Source organism: Schistocerca serialis, chromosome 5 (genome assembly GCF_023864345.2).
Source record: "Schistocerca serialis cubense isolate TAMUIC-IGC-003099 chromosome 5, iqSchSeri2.2, whole genome shotgun sequence".
Lineage (NCBI taxonomy): Eukaryota > Metazoa > Arthropoda > Insecta > Orthoptera > Acrididae > Schistocerca > Schistocerca serialis.
The window spans coordinates 122,461,420-122,482,062 of NC_064642.1; the positions used below are offsets into that span (position 1 = coordinate 122,461,420).

The 20,643-nt window shown below is 38.8% G+C and overlaps 1 protein-coding gene across 9 annotated transcripts in view; it reads right to left on the bottom strand.

The window, feature by feature from the left end:
• The window catches only part of LOC126482300 (threonine--tRNA ligase 1, cytoplasmic), a 206,930-nt gene that overhangs the window by 148,656 nt on the left and 37,631 nt on the right, over positions 1–20,643 (bottom strand). For all 9 annotated transcript variants that reach the window (XM_050106325.1, XM_050106319.1, XM_050106324.1 and 6 more), the window contains 3 exons: positions 16,582–16,671; positions 8,897–9,051; positions 6,817–6,932 (listed from right to left, as the gene is read on the bottom strand). In XM_050106325.1, the coding sequence (XP_049962282.1) occupies positions 6,817–6,932; positions 8,897–9,051; positions 16,582–16,671 (361 nt within the window). The remainder of the gene's footprint in view (positions 1–6,816; positions 6,933–8,896; positions 9,052–16,581; positions 16,672–20,643) is intronic.

Sequence of the window (20,643 nt, forward strand, 5' to 3'; positions counted from 1 at the left end):
GCTCTGTACTCTTCGTGTGCATGGTGCGATGCGAAATCTGGCAACACCACTGTGTTTGCCGGATCCCCCACCACCGATTCCAACAACCAGCATGGCTCTGCAATGGTCAGTACCGGCCTGACAGCCATAAGCGATAGAGGCCATCACCACCAGGTGTGAAATTTGTGTGGTCTTCCGATTTTTGCACACCAGAAAGTTACCACCTGTAGAAATTCATCGGCAATTGAATGAAGTGTATGAGGAAACATGTATAAGCATTCAACACGTCCGCAAATGATGTAGGGAGTTTGCCAAAGGCTGTACGGATGTCCACGACAAACAACGAAGTGGGAGGCCATCGATCTATGACGAAGTTGTGGTGAAAGTTGAGCAAATCCTGCTCGAAGATAGCGAATCACCATCCGGCAACTGGCTGCTCAAATTCCTGAGGCTTCTGAAGCTTCAATTGACAGGATATTGATTGAAAAGCTAGGTTACCACAAGGTGTGCGCACGCTGGGTGCCGCACATGATTTCATAAGTCCATAAACAGCAGTGCGTTGACTGTGCTCTGAAGTTCTGGAGTGAATGTGACAAGAATAAAGACGACTTCCTCGATTCCATTGTTATGGGGTATGAATTGTGGTGCAATAACGTTACTCCAGAAACAAAACAACAATCGTGACAATGGAAACACATCGCATCGCCACCACCAAAGAAGTTTAAGCAGCAGCTGTCAGCAGGAAAAATCATGGCATCGGTGTTTTGGGACTGGCGTGGTGTACTGCTCACTGATTTTATGCCTAGAGTGTCTACCATAAACTCGACAGGTTATTGTGAAACCTTGAAAAAGCTTAAGATGGGTAATCAAAAATCGTCGTAGGCGAAAACTCAGCAAAGGCGTTAGGCTGCATCGTGACAATGCCCGTCCACATGTGTCGCAACAAACGAAGGAGGTAATCGACAAATCTGGCTGGGATGTCATTGAGCACCTCCCTTACAGCCCCGATTTGGCACCCAATGATTACCATCTGTTTTAGAAATTGAAGGAGCACCTAGGCGGTCTACGATTCCAGATGGATGAGGAGTTGCAAGAAGTTTCCAAGTTTTTCAATAGGTTGTCGGCAGACTTATCTGATGTGGGAATGCTGAAGTGGATTACTTGACAGAAAAAATGCATAGAAAAAAATGATGACTATGTGGAAAAATAGCTTAAAGATCAACGTTTCCAATGGTGTAATCGTTTTTCCGAATAAAAAATTCCTTAAAAAATTTGGGAACCTTATTTTTGAAACAACCCTTGTATGATGCCCAAAATGGAAAAAGGCTATATTTTAATGCACATTTGATGCTCAATTTTAATAAGTCAGGAAGTTTCATTAAGAAATCTCATGTACATCAGTATAGAAACTTTGGACTATTTTCTCAATATATGAAAATTGGGTTTCATTTATATTTAGTATTTTATTGCCTGATCCTTTCGCGAATGGAATGAGGGAAAACAACTGTCTATATGTTTCTGCTTCCATATGAGCCCGAATTTCTCTCATCTTTTCTTTGTGGTCCTTATGTGAGATGAATCTTGCTGTCAGTAGGATCATTCTGTGACCTGTTGCAAATGCTGATTTGCTAAACTTTCTCAATAGTGTTTGGTGAAAGGAATGTCCTAGACCCACCAGGGATTCCCATTTGAATTCATGGAGAATTTCCATATTACTTGCATGTTAACTGAACCTACTGGTAACAAATCTAGCAGCACACCTCTGAATTTTTTCAATGTTTTCCTTTAATCCCACTTTGTGAGGATTCCAAACACTCAATAAGTACCCAAGAATGAGTCACGCAAGTGATCTGTACACTGTCACATATAAAGATGAACAACTCTTTCCTAGATTTCTCCCAATAAACCAAAGTCAACTATTAACCTTCCCAACAACATACCTTAATTGCTCATTCCATTTCATGTCACTCTGGAACATTATGCCTGCTCTTTAAAGCACACAACCAATTATACTATATCCAAATGTTACTCGATTGTCTGCTACTCATCTATATTAACTCACATTTTTTTCCACATTAAGAGCAAGCTGCCATTCATCACACCAAACAGAATTCCAACTCGTGTCATCCTGTACCCTACAATAGTCCCACAACAAGTTGAAGCATCAATAAAGTATCTGTGAGAGTTCTAAATTAAAGCAAACAACATGGTTAACATACTAGTGGCACAAGCAGGGAAGTGGGAAAGGGAAGATGTTTATGTAGTGCAATGTGTAGTGTTATCTTGTGAGGTGGAGGTGCTTCAGATTAACACTGACTTTAAAGGCTGGATAAATAATCAGTAGCCTGTATTACAGGTTAATAAGAACACAGGTTTACAGGCAACCATTCTCTTTCAGGAAATTGACCTTAGATCACTGTCATAAAGACATTATATGAAGGGAGATGGTATAATACTACCTTTTTACTGCTTAAGATAGGTTACACATTTGCAAGAAGCAAGAGTGAATGGTTTCCACATTTCCACAGAAAAAAGAAGTTCATTTCAAGACTTTGTTTACATCTTTACTTTGCAACAACTGTTAACTGCATGGCAGAGGGAAAATCCTAGTTTACCAGTTATTATGATTTCTTCCTGTTCCATTCATGTATGGATACAGGAAGAATAATTGATTAAATGCCTGTGTGAGGTGCTATAATTAATCTAATTTTTCATTAACTTTATGAAATCAGGCAAGCATAGGCTTCCTTCCAGCTATTTCTTTTACAATTGTCAGTTATAGTAATTGAGGTGTTTTAGTAGAAAGTATTACTTTATGACTAAGAAGCTGAAAATTTAGCATCTATTTTTAGTAAGTTTTGCATTTTTTTTAGTTATTTACATTTTTTTGTAAATGATTAGGAACTAAAATTGAAAGCTTGTCCACACTATGTGCTTGAAGACGAAGCCTTGGTTCTTTGAAACTGACTGTTAAAAATTTGGTGATTGGGGGCAGCTCTTTGACTGGAATGTTTACTTTTGCAAAAACTTGCACACTTTTTTTTCCAAAATTGTCTCTTCTTGTTTTCCTCCTTTGCCTCTACTTAACCCTTTTTAGTGCCAAATACGATTTGATCGTGATCCAGATTTTCGGCAAAAAATGCCAGTAACGATCTGATCGTGATGCCCTTCTCATTCATTTTTTCCGCGCTTGAAGGTAAAGTTGTTAGTATGTCCTAGCCAAGACGCAGAAGGAAGGTCGAAGGCACAGCATATCGATCTTCTTTTTGATTGTCAGTGCGATATTTCGAGTAAAATAAACTTCTCTTGTGCTGTTTATTTACCGAGTATTTCGCGGCAGCATGGCGTCGTCAAGTAAGAAGTTGCAGTTCGATACAAGTGATTTAGACAATAATATGATAAGTAGTGGAAGTGAAGATGAATTTGCAGGATTTGCAGAAAGTGAATCGGATTATGAGATGTCCGGTGGAGAAGAGGACTCGTCGTTTTCTTCTTCAAATGACGATTGTGCGTCAGCAAATGACGACGACCAAACACAACTGAATTGCAGTGCAAATACTTTTGTTGAAATAATGGATGAGGCATCAGATAATCCGCCCCCTCCAAGCTTTGTGTATGCAAAAGTACCAGGCCCTAAACATATACCAGCAAACGCCACACCAAATGATTTTTTCAATTTGTTCTTCACGCAGCAGCTTCTTACGATTATGGTGACTGAGACTAACAGATACGCTCGCCAGGTGATTCAGTCAACACATTTATCACCAAATTCGAGAATCAAACAGTGGCAACCAACAACCGTAGCAGAAATGAAGGCTTTTATAGCAGTGATTTTGAATATGGGACTGATAAAAAAACCAGCGATTTTTAGTTATTGGTCAACTGATGCAAACCTGTTGACACTGTGATTTTCGCAAATGTTTTCACGCAACAGGTTTCAATTGTTGCTGCGGTTCTTACATTTTGTAGACAATTCGAAACTTCACCCTCCTGGTCACCCATTATATGATCCAACAGCCAAATTTCAAGTGTTGGTGGATGTTGCCAACAATGTTTTCCGTCGCGACTACACTCCACACCAGCAACTGAGTGTAGATGAAAGTCTTGTTGGGACAAAGGCGCACTCACAGCTAATCCAGTAACTTTCCAATAAACATCACAGATGGGGAGTCAAATTTTGGATGCTGTGTGATTCAGTAGTAAATTACTGCCTAGGGTTTTATGCATACTGTGGTGCAAAAAGTGATGATGACAAAAACGAAATAAAAAAGAATGGCCTGGGATATGTAGTCGTCATGAAACTACTAGCTCTTGGGAGCTACATGCAAAAAGGTTACCATGTGTTTTGTGATAACTTTTTTACATCTATTCCTCAGGCAGAAAAGCTGTATTCAGTCGGCACTTATCTAACGGGAACAATTAGCAGAAAATTCCTGCCACGTGGTCATCTGTTGAATTATGCTGTAGGTCTGCTAAAGTTTTTCAAGAAATCTTTTATACTTCTCTGTGGCTACAGACAGAAGAAATCACAGAGAAATCCAGTCCTCCTTGTGAGTACATCATCCTCTGCTACAACATCAGAAAAGACAATTCGCAATAGACAGTCGGTCAAGAAACCAGATGTAATTTTTGAATATAATAAGTATATGGGTGGCATTGACTCATCTGATATGATGGCATACTGCTATTTAGATGAGAGGAGGACTGTCAAGATGTGGAAGAAGGTAGTGTTCAGCATAATTGCCAGGATGTTGCTGAATGCATATGTTTTATACAAGGAAAGCCTAAACCCCAGCGACAAACCAGTAACACGGCTGAAATTTAACAGCATGGTCATATGCAAACTATCTCAACAGTGGTTTCAGGCAAGGACTGCAACCACAAGTGCAACAGATACAAATGTACCTGCTCCAACAGTATATGGTGCAGAGACCCTTCTGGGGAGAAAGAAACGCTACTGTAGTGTTTGTTCTACGAAGGATAAGAAGCGGCGTTCACGAACAGTATGTGTTTGTTGCAAGAAAGGACTGCATCCTTCATGTGTTGGTCAGCATGTGTGCAAATAGTTGTCATAACTGCAACCTCACATTTGTCAGTGATTTATGACTGAAGAACTGAGAACACATTCAGAGCAAAACAATTTTTTTTGTAATGTTAATTTCTTTTCGATTTTTTCCTTGGTGAAATAAAAAATTTTTGTATTCCTTTATGATGTTTTTGTAAAGGAAACTACAGAGATTCCATAAATACCCGAAAATTTTGAGTATATCATCATTTGATAGGTCTCAGAGTAAACTGAAATCGAAGTTTTAATTTTTTTTTGATAAACCCCATCATGAAAATAATTTTTTTCTCTGAAAATATGTTCTTTGACAATGTGTATTGCACATATTACTGTAGCCAGCAGCATTCCCTAAAAATTAAAAAAAAATTACATTCCTTTATGCATTAGTTTAGATTTTATTAGAAGTATGGCAGAGGTCTGCATTTTACTGTAAAATCGCATGGCACTTTTAACATGATCTTTTGAGAAAATGTCTGGCACTAAAAGGGTTAAAGTTTTCAACAAATGATTGTTTCTGTTGAGAAGCTGCAGCATGTTTCTGTTGACAAGCTGCAGTATTTTCTCACCAGTGAATAGGGTGCTTCTTTGATTCTAGGTGTTTCTCAAGATTATTTTTCTCTTCTCACCCAGTTGAACAATTACTAAATACGAAGAGTATTGTTTTCAATCTTCTGTGGCCATTCACAGCTCTGCGACCCATGCTTGAAAATGCTACAGATAGAACTGATAAGGTGCTTTGCACAAAAGTATAGGCCTACTTGCATGTTATGGGAAGACTTTCAGTGTGATACAAATAAGCTGACAGGTTTTGAATTCTTTTCAGTATAGTGCAGAGTACGGGTACCATAAACCGGAAGTCTGCTGTGAGCCTAAATAAACTAGAATTATGAGCGCCAGAGAGGAGCAGTGGTGCGAGGGAAACAAGCCCCATCTCCCTCTTGCAGGGCACGTCTGTGTTCAGTGTTTCTGCAAAAGCAGAACTGATACAGAGGATTGCCAGCCCCTTCTGGTGTTATAAGGGTTATAATCAAACTCCACGAAGGACCATGATATGTCTCTTCACTCATTTCGAAATAAGAACACAATGCAAACATAAAGCATCTGGTAACAGCTACTGCGTACTTGTCTGCTGACACTGGCAGTATCATAGACGAGGTAGTTCAGGCCCGATCTCTAATGGTATTTGACACAATCACAGTTCAAAACACCCACCACCTAAAAATACCACATTAAAGTGTTCACACTATATGAACTTTAATTAGCAGACAAATTTAGGTATTATTTTGTTCTAAGACGCTATGTTGTATGACTTGAGTACGAGGTAACATTACATGGCATATATCTTGTAGACAATTCAGTCACTCACAATCGATGCAGCACCAGAGCACTGAGCACACTAATACATCATTGCATTCACGAACTTTTTATTTTGCAAACAAATTCTTATGCACATTATATTTCCAAATTGGGCTTTGACAAGTGAAGTGATGTAAAATATCAGTAACAAAAAATTTGTTACATTTATGATATTTATATGCAGAAAATAAAGCTATGCCAAGCTATCTCTGAAAAAAATTATTTCAACTTGCCATGAAGTATCATTTATTCAGTAATTTTGTTTTTTGTGAATTTTGAGACAGAATTCACATTTATCTCAAATGCAAATTTTTTAGTTCACTACTTATGACAAACGTACAAATGAGCAACATTACGCCTAACATGAATGAGAAATTACTGCATTAAAATCTAGTAAAGATTGTTGTGTAACATACCTTCTTCATCATCAAACTTCAGCAACTGAAGCTTGCAGCTATTGGTCAGTGGCCTATCTAAGTCCCAAACAACTCCATCAACTTTGGCAATTACTGTGTTATCTGCCAGGCCCTGACTAGAAAAAATAAATATTCATTTGAACTTAGATTATCAACAGCATAGTACAAAATTTAGTTTAGCCACCTCTACAACTCTGTAATCACAATCAAAAAGTCAACAACCCTCACATGGAATAAGAACTACAGCAATGTGAAAATGTCAGTGTTTTTCTTTTCTGAAGAAGACTTTGACTGAAAGCACATATACATATCCCCAAGAAACAGCTACAAAAGAGCACCCCTCTTGTCATCCAATACGACCCCTCACTAGAACAACTGAACCCCTTCCTCTACCATCATGCCCTGATATGAGGGACATCCTATTCAAGATCCTTCCCACCTTCTCCTAAAGTGGTGTTCTGTCATCCCCCCCCCCCCCCCCCCCCCCACACACACACAACATCCTAATCCATCCATATGCTTCTCCCAATCCCAACCCCTTGTCATAGGGATTACATTCCTGTGGAAGACCCAGGTGCAAGACCTTCCCAATCTACCCAACCAGCACTACCTACTCCAGTTCTGTCATAAGCTTACACTACCCAATCATAGGCCAAGCCTTCTGTGATAGCAGCTCTGACACAATCACTGCTCAGCTTTTTATATTGGTATGACTACCAAACCAGGTATCCAACAGGACGAATGGCCACTGCCAGACTGTGTCCAAGAACACCGTGGACCATACTGTTGCATAACAAGCTTGATTTCAATGGCTACAACCCAAGCCATCTGGATGCTCCTCTCTACCACCAGCTTTTCTGAACTTCACAGATGGGGAGTTATCCTTACAACACATTCTTTGCTCCCCAAATCATCCCAGTCTCAACTTAGGGTAACCTACTGTCCCCACATCCTCCACCGAACAGTTTCTGCCTCGCTGTCTGGTCACCTCTTCCCAACTCATAGCTCCTCATCCTGCTTTTTCTTATCCTCTCCATTTTTTTCCTCCTCTCCTTTCCTTACAGCCTTCGACACTGAACCAGGTAGCCTTGTCTGCCAGCTCTAGTCCCTGCACATTCCACCAGGCAACATTGTTTCCTCTTCTCCCACCCATAACCTGCTATTCCTCTGCGTTTCCTGCTCCTCTGTAGATTGTTGCTCCTGTCTGATGTGTTACAGTTTCAGCCTGGCCTGAGCAGCTAAAGATAGTGGTCATGTATATGTGAGGTGCGCTTGCTTGAGCGGATGCATGTGTGTTTTTCTTTTTGATGAAGGCTTTGGACAAAAATGTGTAACAGTCTTTTCGTTATACCTACCTGCAACTCAGCTTGTCATGTTTATGGTGAGTAGCTGTCTATCCTTCCCTTAACTGTTGACACAAACACACACACACACACACACACACACACACACACACACACGCAATTATTCCACCACAGTATATATGAAGAACCATACCTCAACGTGACAAAATGATAAATAAAGTTCGCAGTGTTCGTAGGCCGAATTATCTGAGAATTTTAAGGTGAGCTGTACCAGCATACATTTAAGTAATCCCACAAAACTTGTGCTTTCTCTTCCTGGCTTTATTGCTTCTTACATGTTTTGTGATTCTGGTGAAATTCGGAATTGAGTCATGCTCTCAATTTTCAAATTTTTCTAGTTCTCCCCTTTTATTCTTTTGGCATGGAACTCATGTTCCTTGACAATATTGGGGTGTGGATGACCTCCGGTGGTTAAGTGATTTTATTTGTAAGTAAAGTCCCATTCTCTCTTTTATTTTATTTTAGAAATCATGAGAATACTCTCCCACTGTCTTGTAACACAATATTTTCATTATTACAATTTGCACCCAAAGATGAAACAGGTGGCATAAGCAAAAAAATATTGTTGCTTCACAACTGTTATGGTGTTTCTTCATTTTACAAAATGGACTTGCACAGTTGTGGCTGCCCTGCTCAAGAAGAACTCTCTGTGCATGACTTAAATGGCTCAATTTTACATTCTACACTAAGACCAAAAACATTTTTTTTAACAATACCTTATTCCTTTAGCCACATCATATGGAGTAGTACGCCATGACATTCCATCTACAGTCTTTCCATCAGGCAAAGTGATTACAATAGGCTCTGATGGTTTAGCAGCTATCTCGGCATCATATTCAGCTTTCAGTTTGTCCCAGAGATCCAGTCTCTCCTGCAGAACAAAATCAAATTTTAAAGAAAGTAGTGGTTTATCCTGTAACAAAACTAAACTCTTACAACAGACTCTTTGGAGCTAAATCCAGCACTCCACTTTGGGCCCGTTCACTCAATAAGCAATGAAAATATATCCTGGACATTAATATTTAAAATTCAATTAATGACAATCAAAGTGAAACATTCGTCTTTGAAAATGTGTTTGTGCATGAAAGTACAAGGGACAGGTAAAATAATGTGAACAGTGGTAGTAATGGGATGATTGTGTCTGATGATCAACAGCACAGGTAAGGCATGTGTCGTGCTGGACTGTGCTTGTTCAGTACGGACTAAGCATCAGCGCAGGTTGTTTGCGAGCAGTGCACACTTCATATTTGTAATCAGAGGCTGAGGTCAACAAGCAATAAAAGGCCTAACAGAGCTTCAAAGACGGCAGATTGTGTGGGCCCAATTAGCTGGAGCATCAGTAACCAAGACACCCTAAAGACTGTTTCAACAGTCATGATACATCACACAAAACACGGAAAGACATCATCGTGTAAATGTAATAGTGGGTGCAAATCAAAACTATATGACAGAAATTATTGTACCCTAACACGAATTATGTTGAAACAACACAAAACATGGCAGGTAAAGTGACTGCGGAGCTAAATAACAAACTTCGAGACCCCATATTTATCAACAATGTCTGCCAAGAACTGCATAAAGCGAATATTCATGGACAAGCTGCTATACCAAAACCATTAGTGAAGACAACCAAAGCAAAGAAGTGTAAAACATGGTGTCAGGGGCACAAATCCTGGACGGTTGATCAGTGGAAACACGTCATATGATCCAACAAGTCCATGTTTTTGTTATTTCGAACATTGGGCTGGGTTTACATCTGGAGAACACCAAAAGAAGTCTACAATCCTGATTCCTTGATTCCATGGGTTAAGCATGGAGGTGAAAGTGTGATGGTGTGGGCAACTATATCATGGTATTCTGCTGGTCCCGTCATTACTCTCAAAGGCCATGTTACAGCCAATGATCAAGTGAAAATTTTAGGTGATCAGATGCACCCCATGATTCAAATGTTGTTCACCAACAATGACGCCATATTTCAGGACGATAATGCACCCATTCACACAGCCAGGACAATACAATCATGGTATGAGGAGCAACACGCAACTGAACCGAAGTGTCTTCCCTGGCTAGCACAGTCCCTGGATTTCAACATTATCGAACACTTGTGGGCAGTATTGAAGCACAGACTCAGGAGCAGATTTTCACTTCCCTCGTCACTACAGCAGTTAGAAGAGGTTCTGATCGAAGAGTGGCATAACATTCCGCTGGAGACTATACAATCATTATATGCCAGTATTCCAAGAGGAATTGCAGCTGTATCACGGGCACATGCAGGTCAAGTAAGTACAGGTGTTCACATTATTTTGCCTATCTCCTGTACATACAAAGTCTAAGGCAGCTAGCTGATAAAATAATTTTCTTTTGTATGTGAAGTTGCCATCAGGAGTTGTAAGTGTAGTTGTCATTAAGACACTTGTTGGAAAATACTGATTTCACTTTCGTTGTTTATGTCCAAATCTACATCTATTCATACATGGCAAATCACCTAGAACAATCAACCCTTTTATTCTGCAAACAGTTCAAGATATTGAAATGAGATTTTTCTCAAGTGACAGTAGGGACAGAGAGAGAGACCCCCCCCCTCCCCCCCCCCAATCCTATCTCTCTTTTTTTGTACGAGCATTATATTTATGATCAATGGAGACACTGAAGTAAATATTCCTTTTTCTAAATGAAATGATAAACTTCTTTTAACATTACGGTATATTAATAATTTTTACTTATGGACCGTGTGACAGCAACTGAATAAAACACAATTATAGTGCCATACGCGTTTCGCCTTTATTTTCTGCAAGGCATCATCAGTGGCCTGGAATATGTACATATGTTAGCTATTTTATTTACATTTTTGTCATTGTGCCTATAGGTTATAAACAGTTCTGGTGGTTGGTATTTCCTATTAAGTAGTAATGTTTTGAACTGTACTTACAGGTTGCGTGGACAATTTCCTACATATTACGCTCCTGTTGCATTTTTAGTGTTGTTCTTCTTCTTATGAACGCCAATTTGCGGTTTTTTTCGCCATTCCACAACACTATGCACAGAACGCTTTTTTTAAAGCAATGTTTTGGTTTCTGTTGACGACTGTCAAATATTTTTGCCAAAGATCGAATGTTATTGCCAAACTTATGAGTGTAACTATTGAAGTATCTGTGGTCTGTTCGTGTATGCATTTTTGTGTGTGTGTGTGTGTGTGTTTTTTGGTGTGATATATATTTTTTGTGCTGTGTGTGTGTGTGTGTGTGTGTGTGTGTGTGTGTGTGTGTGTCTCCAGATGATGTGGGGAAGAGTTTTATTTCTTTTTTTGTTTTGTTTTATGTTATCATTTCCTTTACTAAGTGCAGTAGGGAGCCTGTGCTGATGTGTGTGTGTTCATTTATCACGTTTGTTTTCTGCTATGGCTTTCTGGATGTGGAAGTTTTCTTGCATTTGTATAAGATGTTTGTCATGGTTGCTTATTCTCATTATTTTCATTTCTTGTTCCATGTTTGTAGGATGATGGTTGTAGTGTTTTAAATGCTCTGCAAATGTGGAATGGTTTGTTTCATGCTTCCAACATCTGATATGTTATTTGTATCTTGTTTGAAAATTTCTGCATGTCATGCCTATGTATACTGCATCACAACTTTGACATTCAAGTTTATATATTCCTGATTGTTGGGATTTGTCTCTCTTGGTAGCTGGCTGGCTTAGGTGTGATTGAAGGGTTTGCCCAGGCTTATATGCTATTTTGAAGCCCTGTCTCTTTAGGATGTTTGCAACTCTGTGTGTTAGTTTATGTGGGTAGGTCATGGTGTACCATCTGGTTCTTTTCTGTGTGGTGTTGTCATTGTGTGTGTTTGTTGAGTGTGTTTGTAAGTTTTCAGCTTGTGAGTTCTTTTGTATTGTGGAACTGTTGTGTTTGTTTTTTATTTTTTGATTGAGCTTGTGTACCCCATGTGTGTCATACCCATTGTTCCTAGCTATTTGTATGATTGTACTCATTTCTTGTTCATAGTTTCTCTTACTGAGTGGGATTCTGTTTAATCTATGTAACATGTGTCTTAGTGCTGCAAGTTTCTGGCTGTGGGGGTGGTTGGATGTGGAATGTATTATTGTGTCTGTGGCTGTTGGTTTTCTAAAGATGTTAAATGTATGTTTACCATTTTCTTTTTTAATTGTAATGTCAAGGAAATTTATTTGATTTTCTTTTTCTTTTTCAAGTGTGAATTTTATGTTCTGATGAGCTTTGTTTATTTCTGAATGGAGTTCATCTATTTTTTCACTTGGCTCATCTACCAGACAAATAATGTCATCCACGTATCTGTACCAATATATGATTTTGAAACTTTCATTTGTGGTTATCTTATCAAATATCTGATTTTCTAGGTGACTGATGAAAATGTTTGCTAGTGTTCCTGATATTGGGGATCCCATGGGCAGTCCATCAGTTTGTAGATAATTTTCTTCCTCAAACTGAAAATAGTTTTGTTCAGTTGTCAGTCTGAGCATATCTGTTATTTCTTTTATTGCGTCTGTGGTGAGGTTGCTGTGGGATGAGAGATTTTGTTCTATGATTTCTATTGTTTCTGTGATAGGGATGGAGATATACATATTTTCTATATCGAATGAAATCAGTGATGCTGTATGTGGTACCTGTATGTTCTGTATGTTTTCTATTAGGTTTCCTGTGTTTATCACTGTTCTGTTGTTTTCTACTTTATATTGTTTTGTAACTAACTTTTGGAGGTGTTTGGCTATGCGGTATGTTGGAGCTTTCTTGAAGTTGATAACAGCTCTCATTGGCATTCCGTCTTTATGTACTTTTGGTTGACTGCGGAGTGTTGGTGCTTGTGGGTTTTTCTGTGTTAAGTAGTATTTCTGTTTGTCTGTGAGTGTGTGTTCAATGTTTTTCAGTGTTCGTTTCACATTTGCCTGGAATCGTGTAGTTGGATCTGACTTCAGTTTTTGTATGGCGCTGGTGTTTATGTATTCCTTGGTTTTTGTGATGTATTGCTCCTTATCCATGAGTACTGTTACATTTCCCTTGTCTGCTCTTGTTATTAATACGTTATTGTCTGTTAACTTTTGTTTTAACCTTTTCATAGTAGCTGCTTCTGTTTGGTTGTTCTTATTGTGTGTCTGCTGTGCTTGTTTTATTATGCCTTTTATTTTTTCTTTTACTAGTTCTCTTGTCAGTCCTACGTTTATTTCACAATTGTTTTGTTGTTCTTCACGTGTAAGGATGTGTTTGGTTTCTACTATGAGATTTTCTATGTATTGATTGTTCACTTTGCTATTGGTGCAGTGTTTCAAACCTTTTTCCAAGAGCATTTTTTCATTTTCGTGTAGTTCTGTCTCTGTTAGGTTAACTAAGCGTGGATGGAATGTGTGTTGGTGTTCATGTGGTTTCTCATTTAAAATGTAAATGTGTTTTTGCATCTTTTTTACCGTTAGTTTCATTATCTTCTGTTTATGTTTGGTTTGTAAATGTTTCATTGCTGTGTATGTGTTGTGTTCAGTTTTTTCTACTAGTGCCATGAAAACTGCGGCGTTTCCTACGTTTTTTGCCAATTCTAGATGAGTCTCATAGAGCATCATGTTTAGGTGCTGTTTTTTTCGAATAGAGCATCTTAATTTCATGTAGTAACCAATATCGTTCTGCAAATGATTTCGACTTTTGTGCCACTGTAGAACTGTTTTTAACCTTTACATTAATGTAACTTGGAATTAAATCGTTCTTTTTGCATGTTTTGTTGAATTTTATATGCTGTATCGTCTTATGGAGTCTCAGATGTAGTTTCTTGAACTTATTGTACACGCTGACAGGGAATGCTTGACATAGCTGTATTGACATCTTCAACTTTTATAGTCCTGTCTTCCTCAGTTGCGTGTAATATTACGGTATATTAATAATTTTTACTTATGGACCGTCTGACAGCAACTGAATAAAACACAATTATAGTGCCATACATATGTACATATTCCAGGCCACTGATGATGCCTTGCAGGAAATAAAGGCAAAACGCGTATGGCACTGTAATTGTGTTTTATTCAGATGCTGTCAGACGGTCCATAAGTAAAAATTATTAATATACCGTAATATTACATGCAACTGAGGAAGACAGGACTATAAAAGTTCTTTTAACATCATTTAAAAGTTATTGCTTGTTAATGTTGGTGGTGAATCTTTCTACAAAAGAATCTGAGAAATGCGCTGAAGTTGAAAGGTATGGCAACCGGAATCTGCTAGGGTGGTGTGGACTTTACCAAGTGGGGCTATTATGCCAAGCTATGTCATCATATGCAGAAAGAAGTTAGGCTTATGCTTCTACTATAAAATGTATTTCCTCCTGGCCTTCCTTTATACAATATAGATACAATGCCAGCTACGAATGCTGTAGATCAAACTATATCCTGGCTTATATTGAATCATAAGCACTTTGGAAAACTATTCAAAATCCGTATACCTGCTCATGTTCAAGTGAACAGCTTTTGTGGAAAAAGGTAAACAGTTGAGCAGCTTGACATAACAGCACTGGGTGGCACAAGAGCCGCACTTGGTGGGGGTTACACACCAACAGACAATTTTCAGCCACCTTGCCTTGAAATATTGAACACTTCTCAGATATATATACAAAAAGTTTAAATGTCAACACCAAAAAATCATTATATTACTTATTCATAAATTCAAGAACTTTTGAATGCAGTCAAAAAATTTATCTCAATCCACTTAAAAAAGAACATAGTTGGTTTAATATCTTAGTTGATTCACAAGTTAAGAGTATTAGCTATAAAATAAAATTATGTGGCTCTCTGGCAACTATTATTTGCCAAAAACCTTGTTTTGAGTCTTGAACCATTGACAAAATAACAGGTGTGCAAATTTTTGGTGATTCCCCCTGTATTTTTGCATGCAACTGTATAGTACATAGTGGAGGGTATATGACACAAATATCAATGACTGACAGTCCTATTTGATTTACCAGACTTCGAGCATCCAACAGTAGTGCTCCTGAACCAACATTACAATATTTCCATGATGTACAGTGAATACACACACAGGGCACAGCCTCTGTACCCCATATCGAGGCAATATTGAATTCACAACTGATTTGCAGCACTGTGGCTCATCTACCTTCCACTACATTCTGAGATGCTCCATTATCAACAAGTTGTTGGCCACAGCAATTGACTCTGGTTAGGGGAGCTTTCTCTTTATAGAAGTATTCTCAATGGTACGTCAAATCATAGCCTTGTTTGATAATGGAGATGAAATGGGATATAAATTGTTGGCCACAATCTAATGTGATGAGTCTTCTGGCCATCCACTAATTACTCAAGACAATCAATGAAAGCATGTTTCTGGCTGTTTCACACAGAAACTGACTGTGTATGTCTATGACCTACAAATTGCCTTTAGGTGTTCTGTGATTACACCCACCAGATTTCACACTGAGCTGTAAGTTCAGAACCGATTAGTTACCCCTAAAACCATGAAGCACAGCACAACTGAACAAAACGCAAACTGTGGGAACAATGGGTACTTTTTTGCATGATTTTTGAACTGTAAGCTAATATAATCCCAGTGGGAGAATGAGTATTAGGTATTCCACCTGTAACCACATAAGGCTCCACTGTCATGCCAAAAACAAATCCGAGGTCTAATTATGTCCCAGTGGCATGCTGCATTAGTCATTCGCTTTTCCAACAGTACAGAAGGATAATACGACCCCCCCCCCCCAAATGCAACAGCTGTTTCTGGTTCAAATGCTCGCTAGTGTACACATATTGTGCTGGACATGGCATACAAACTAAGGGAATGCAATTATTTGCTGGATTTTTTCAGACTGTGAAATGGACAAGCTCATGTAACCATAACAACGTGGCTAGCTAGCAATTTAAATGATTAAGGGTACTCACAAAATTCTTGACTATTTGAGACACCTGAAATAAAAAAATGGCTAGCACAAATGTTCTCAATAGGCCTACTCATCCACAAAGTTTGATTCCAATGCTTATTAAAGTAGGAGAATGTTTGGAACAGTTAAAGAAATATAAAAACAGGCATTCATCAGCTCTTATCAATCTGAAGAGACTCCCAGTGTGAGAACTGCTGAAAAATCTGCCACATGATGTAACAATTGCTTGAAGTACACAACTGGATTTAAACGTTTACAAAACAGAATGGCAGTGCCAAGTGCTATCACATGTATTATCCAAGTGGTGACAAACTTTTCTATGTCTAGTCAATTTTTATGTGGTAATGACAGATCTTAACAAAGATTTCTCCAACAGCTTACAAGTTTTGCATTACTAATGAAAGACTTCATACAAAAACAGAGTGTAGTGTAATTTTTAATCTCCACTCTTCTGAAACTGAAGAGCTGCTAAAGGGTGAAAACAGACATTTATAAAATACCTGAATATATGATGGCCATGGTTTTAATTCTGCCACCTCTGTCTTGGTTCCAGCAGGTTTCTTCTCCTTTTTTGGCTTCACAGTTGCTGCCTGAGAATCAAAAGGAAGAATGATTTAAAGTGAAAATTCTGAAATATTACAATTTATTTATTTTTTGTTCCTACTGTTGTTACATGATCATATTATTTGGCATCACATTATCTGCATACAGCTATTGCTTTATAATGTGATATTTGTGAAAATCAGTTTTAATCTAGGTGTGGTAAATTCATGCTACAAATAAATGAAATATAAAAGTGAGTGTTTATTAAATGATAAAAGATTTTCAGAAAAGGCATGTATCTGAAAACTATATCATTGCCATCTGCTTCATAGGATTCATATTTAAGAATAGTCTCCTTTAACATGATCCACACATTCCCTCAATGAACTCTTCGTAGAAAAATAATCTGCACTGTGAAAGCACTTCCTCAACCACTGTTCAGAAAGGTGTGCGCTATTTTGTAGGTTTCAATATAAATGAATGTCAGGGAGAAACTCGGGATTTTCTATATCTGGGAAGATAAACAAAGAAGGGAGGGGTAGAGGTTGAGGTAGGTGAAATAACTGAAAAGACGCTCTACAGAAATTATGTATACACAGTCTGCTCACAAAGAGAATATGGTAGGGATATAACATTTGGTTTGAAAAAGCATACAGTACAGACTACGAAGTAGGCGATTCAGAGAGCTTGTGCTGCTAACAGAGTAAAATATACAAGGTGCTGGAATGAATGGCACTAATACTGCAAAGGACAACTTTCAGGAGTTCAAGAAAAGACTACAAACAAAGGAGAATTAGCAGAAAAGATGGGAATAGAAGAATACCAGAAAACATGGGGATAGAGAGTGTAGTTAAAGATGCAAGAGACAGAGCATTGCTGTGCTGATGTCTGTGGGAAAAATCCACTAAAAACAACTGGAAGGGGGAAAAAATTCACGCTTCCATATTGCAGTAAGTTTTCAGATGTGTAAACTGGGAAAATGAAGATGGAATAGGACATATTTGAACATTCTTTGTTTTACTGATAACACTGTACCATTTGCCTCTAGTTTAGATAAACTTTAACACCGCATGTAAGAACTTCATGAGAGTGAAAAATAAAATATGTGTGAATGGGTCAGGTATTAATGATAGTAGATTGAAGGTGACCTAAGGAGGTTCTCAACTTTATTCCATGAAATAAGGGAAGACTGAGACAACAACTTAATGCAAGTTTAGTGGATGAAGAGTTCTAGGAGGACTTCCTTAAGCAATGTACATTCAGTGACTGCTAATGATGATGATGATGATGATGATGATGATGACGATTCCATTGAGTGGCAATCTACTAAATATCAACTGAATATTGAGAAACACTCATTAAAAGATTAGAAGTTAACAGCCCCCGCGACAGTGTTAAGCCTAATTTATTCATCTGTAACATGCTCTCAAATTTAAACTGCTTCGTGTATTGTGAGTATAGTATGGCAAAAGTATATGGAGTAGGCCTATCTAATAGCATAGCAGTCATCTGATTGAGGCAAGAGCTATTTGCAAATTGTTTTCTTACAGTACATATGTTGTTGTTGGTGCGGTCTTCTGTCCTGAGACTGGTTTGATGCAGCTCTCCATGTTACTCTATCCTGTGCAAGCTTCTTCATCTCCCAGTACCTACTGCAGCCTACATCCTTCTGAATCTGCTTAGTGTATTCATCTCTTGGTCTCCCTCTACGATTTTTATCCTCCACGCTGCCCTCCAATACTAAATTGGTGATCCCTTGATGCCTCAGAACATGTCCTACCAACCGATCCCTTCTTCTAGTCAAGTTGTGCCACAAACTTCTCTTCTCCCCACTCCTATTCAATATCTCCTCATTAGTTATATGATCTACCCTAATCTTCAGCATTCTTCTGTAGCACCACATTTCGAAAGCTTCTATCCTCTTCTTGTCCAAACTATTTATCTCCATGTTTCACTTCCATACATGGCTACACTCCATACAAATACAGGGTTATTACAAATGATTGAAGCGATTTCACAGCTCTACAATAACTTTATTATTTGAGATATTTTCACAATGCTTTGCACACACATACAAAAACTCAAAAAGTCTTTTTAGGCATTCACAAATGTTCGATATGTGCCCCTTTAGTGATTCGGCAGACATCAAGCCGATAATCAGGTTCCTCCCACACTCGGCGCAACATGTACCCATCAATGAGTTCGAAAGCATCGTTGATGCGAGCTCACAGTTCTGGCACGTTTCTTGGTAGAGGAGGTTTAAACACTGAATCTTTCACATAACCCCACAGAAAGAGATCGCATGGGTTTAAGTCGGAAGAGCGTGGAGGCCATGACATGAATTGCTGATCATGATCTCCACCACGACCGATCCATCGGTTTTCCAATCTCCTGTTTAAGAAATGCCGAACATCATGATGGAAGTGCGGTGGAGCACCATCCTGTTGAAAAATGAAGTCGGCGCTGTAGGTCTCCAGTTGTGGGATGAGCCAATTTTCCAGCATGTCCAGATACATGTGTCCTGTAACGTTTCATTCGCAGAAGAAAAAGGGGCCGTACACTTTAAACCGTGAGATTGCACAAAACACGTTAACTTTTGGTGAATTGCAAATTTGCTGCACGAATGCGAGAGGATTCTCTACCGCCCAGATTCGCACATTGTGTGTGTTCACTTCACCATTAAGAAAAAATTTTGCTTCATCACTGAAAACAAGTTTCGCACTGAACGCATCCTCTTCCATGAGCTGTTGCAACCATGCCGAAAATTCAAAGCCTTTGACTTTGTCATCGGGTGTCAGCGCTTGTAGCAATTGTAAACAGTAAGGCTTCTGCTTTAGCCTTTTCCGTAAGATTTTCCAAACCGTCGGCTGTGGTACGTTTAGCTCCCTGCTTGCTTTATTCGTCGACTTCTGCGGGCTACGCGTGAAACTTGCCCACACGCGTTCAACCGTTTCTTCGCTCACTGCAGGCTGACCCGTTGATTTCCCCTTACAGAGGCATCCAGAAGCTTTAAACTGCACATACCATCGCCGAATGGAGTTAGCAGTTGGTGGATCTTTGTTGAACTTTGTCCTGAAGTGTCGTTGCACTGTTATGACTGACTGAGGTGAGTGCATTTCAAGCACGACATACGCTTTCTCGGCTCCTGTCACCATTTTGTCTCACTGCGCTCTCGAGCGCTGTGGCGGCAGAAACCTGAAGTGCGGCTTCAGCCGAACAAAACTTTATGAGTTTTTGTACGTATCTGTAGTGTGTCGTGACCATATGTCAATGAATGGAGCTACAGTGAATTTATGAAATCGCTTCAATCATTTGTAATAGCCCTGTACTTTCAGAAATGACTTCCTGACACTTAAATCTATACTCGATGTTAACAAATTTCTCTTCTTCAGAAACGCTTTCCTTGCCATTGCCAGTCTACATTTTATATCCTCTCTACTTCGACCATCATCAGTTATTTTGGTCCCCAAATAGCAAAACCCCTTTACAAGTGTCTTATTTCCTAATCTAATTCCCTCAGCATCACTCGACTACATTCCATTATCCTCGTTTTGCTTTTGTTGATGTTTATCTTATATCCTCCTTTCAAGACACTATCCATTCCGTTCAACTGCTCTTCCAAGTCCTTTGCTGTCTCTGACAGAATTACAATGTCATCGGCGAACCTCAAAGTTTTTATTTCTTCACCATGGATTTTAATACCTACTCCGAATTTTTCTTTTGTTTCCTTCACTGATTGCTCAATATACAGATTGAATAACATCGGGGCGAGACTACAACCCTGTCTCACTCCCTTCCCAACCACTGCTTCCCTTTCATGTCCCTCGACTCTTAGAACTGCCATCTGCTTTCTGTACAAATTGCAAATAGCCTTTCGCTCCCTGTATTTTACCCCTGCCACCTTCATATTTTGAAAGAGAGTATTCCAGTCAACATTGTCAAAAGCTTTCTCTAAGTCAACAAATGCTAGAAACGTAGGTTTGCCCTTCCTTAATCTAGCTTCTAAGATAAGTCGCAGG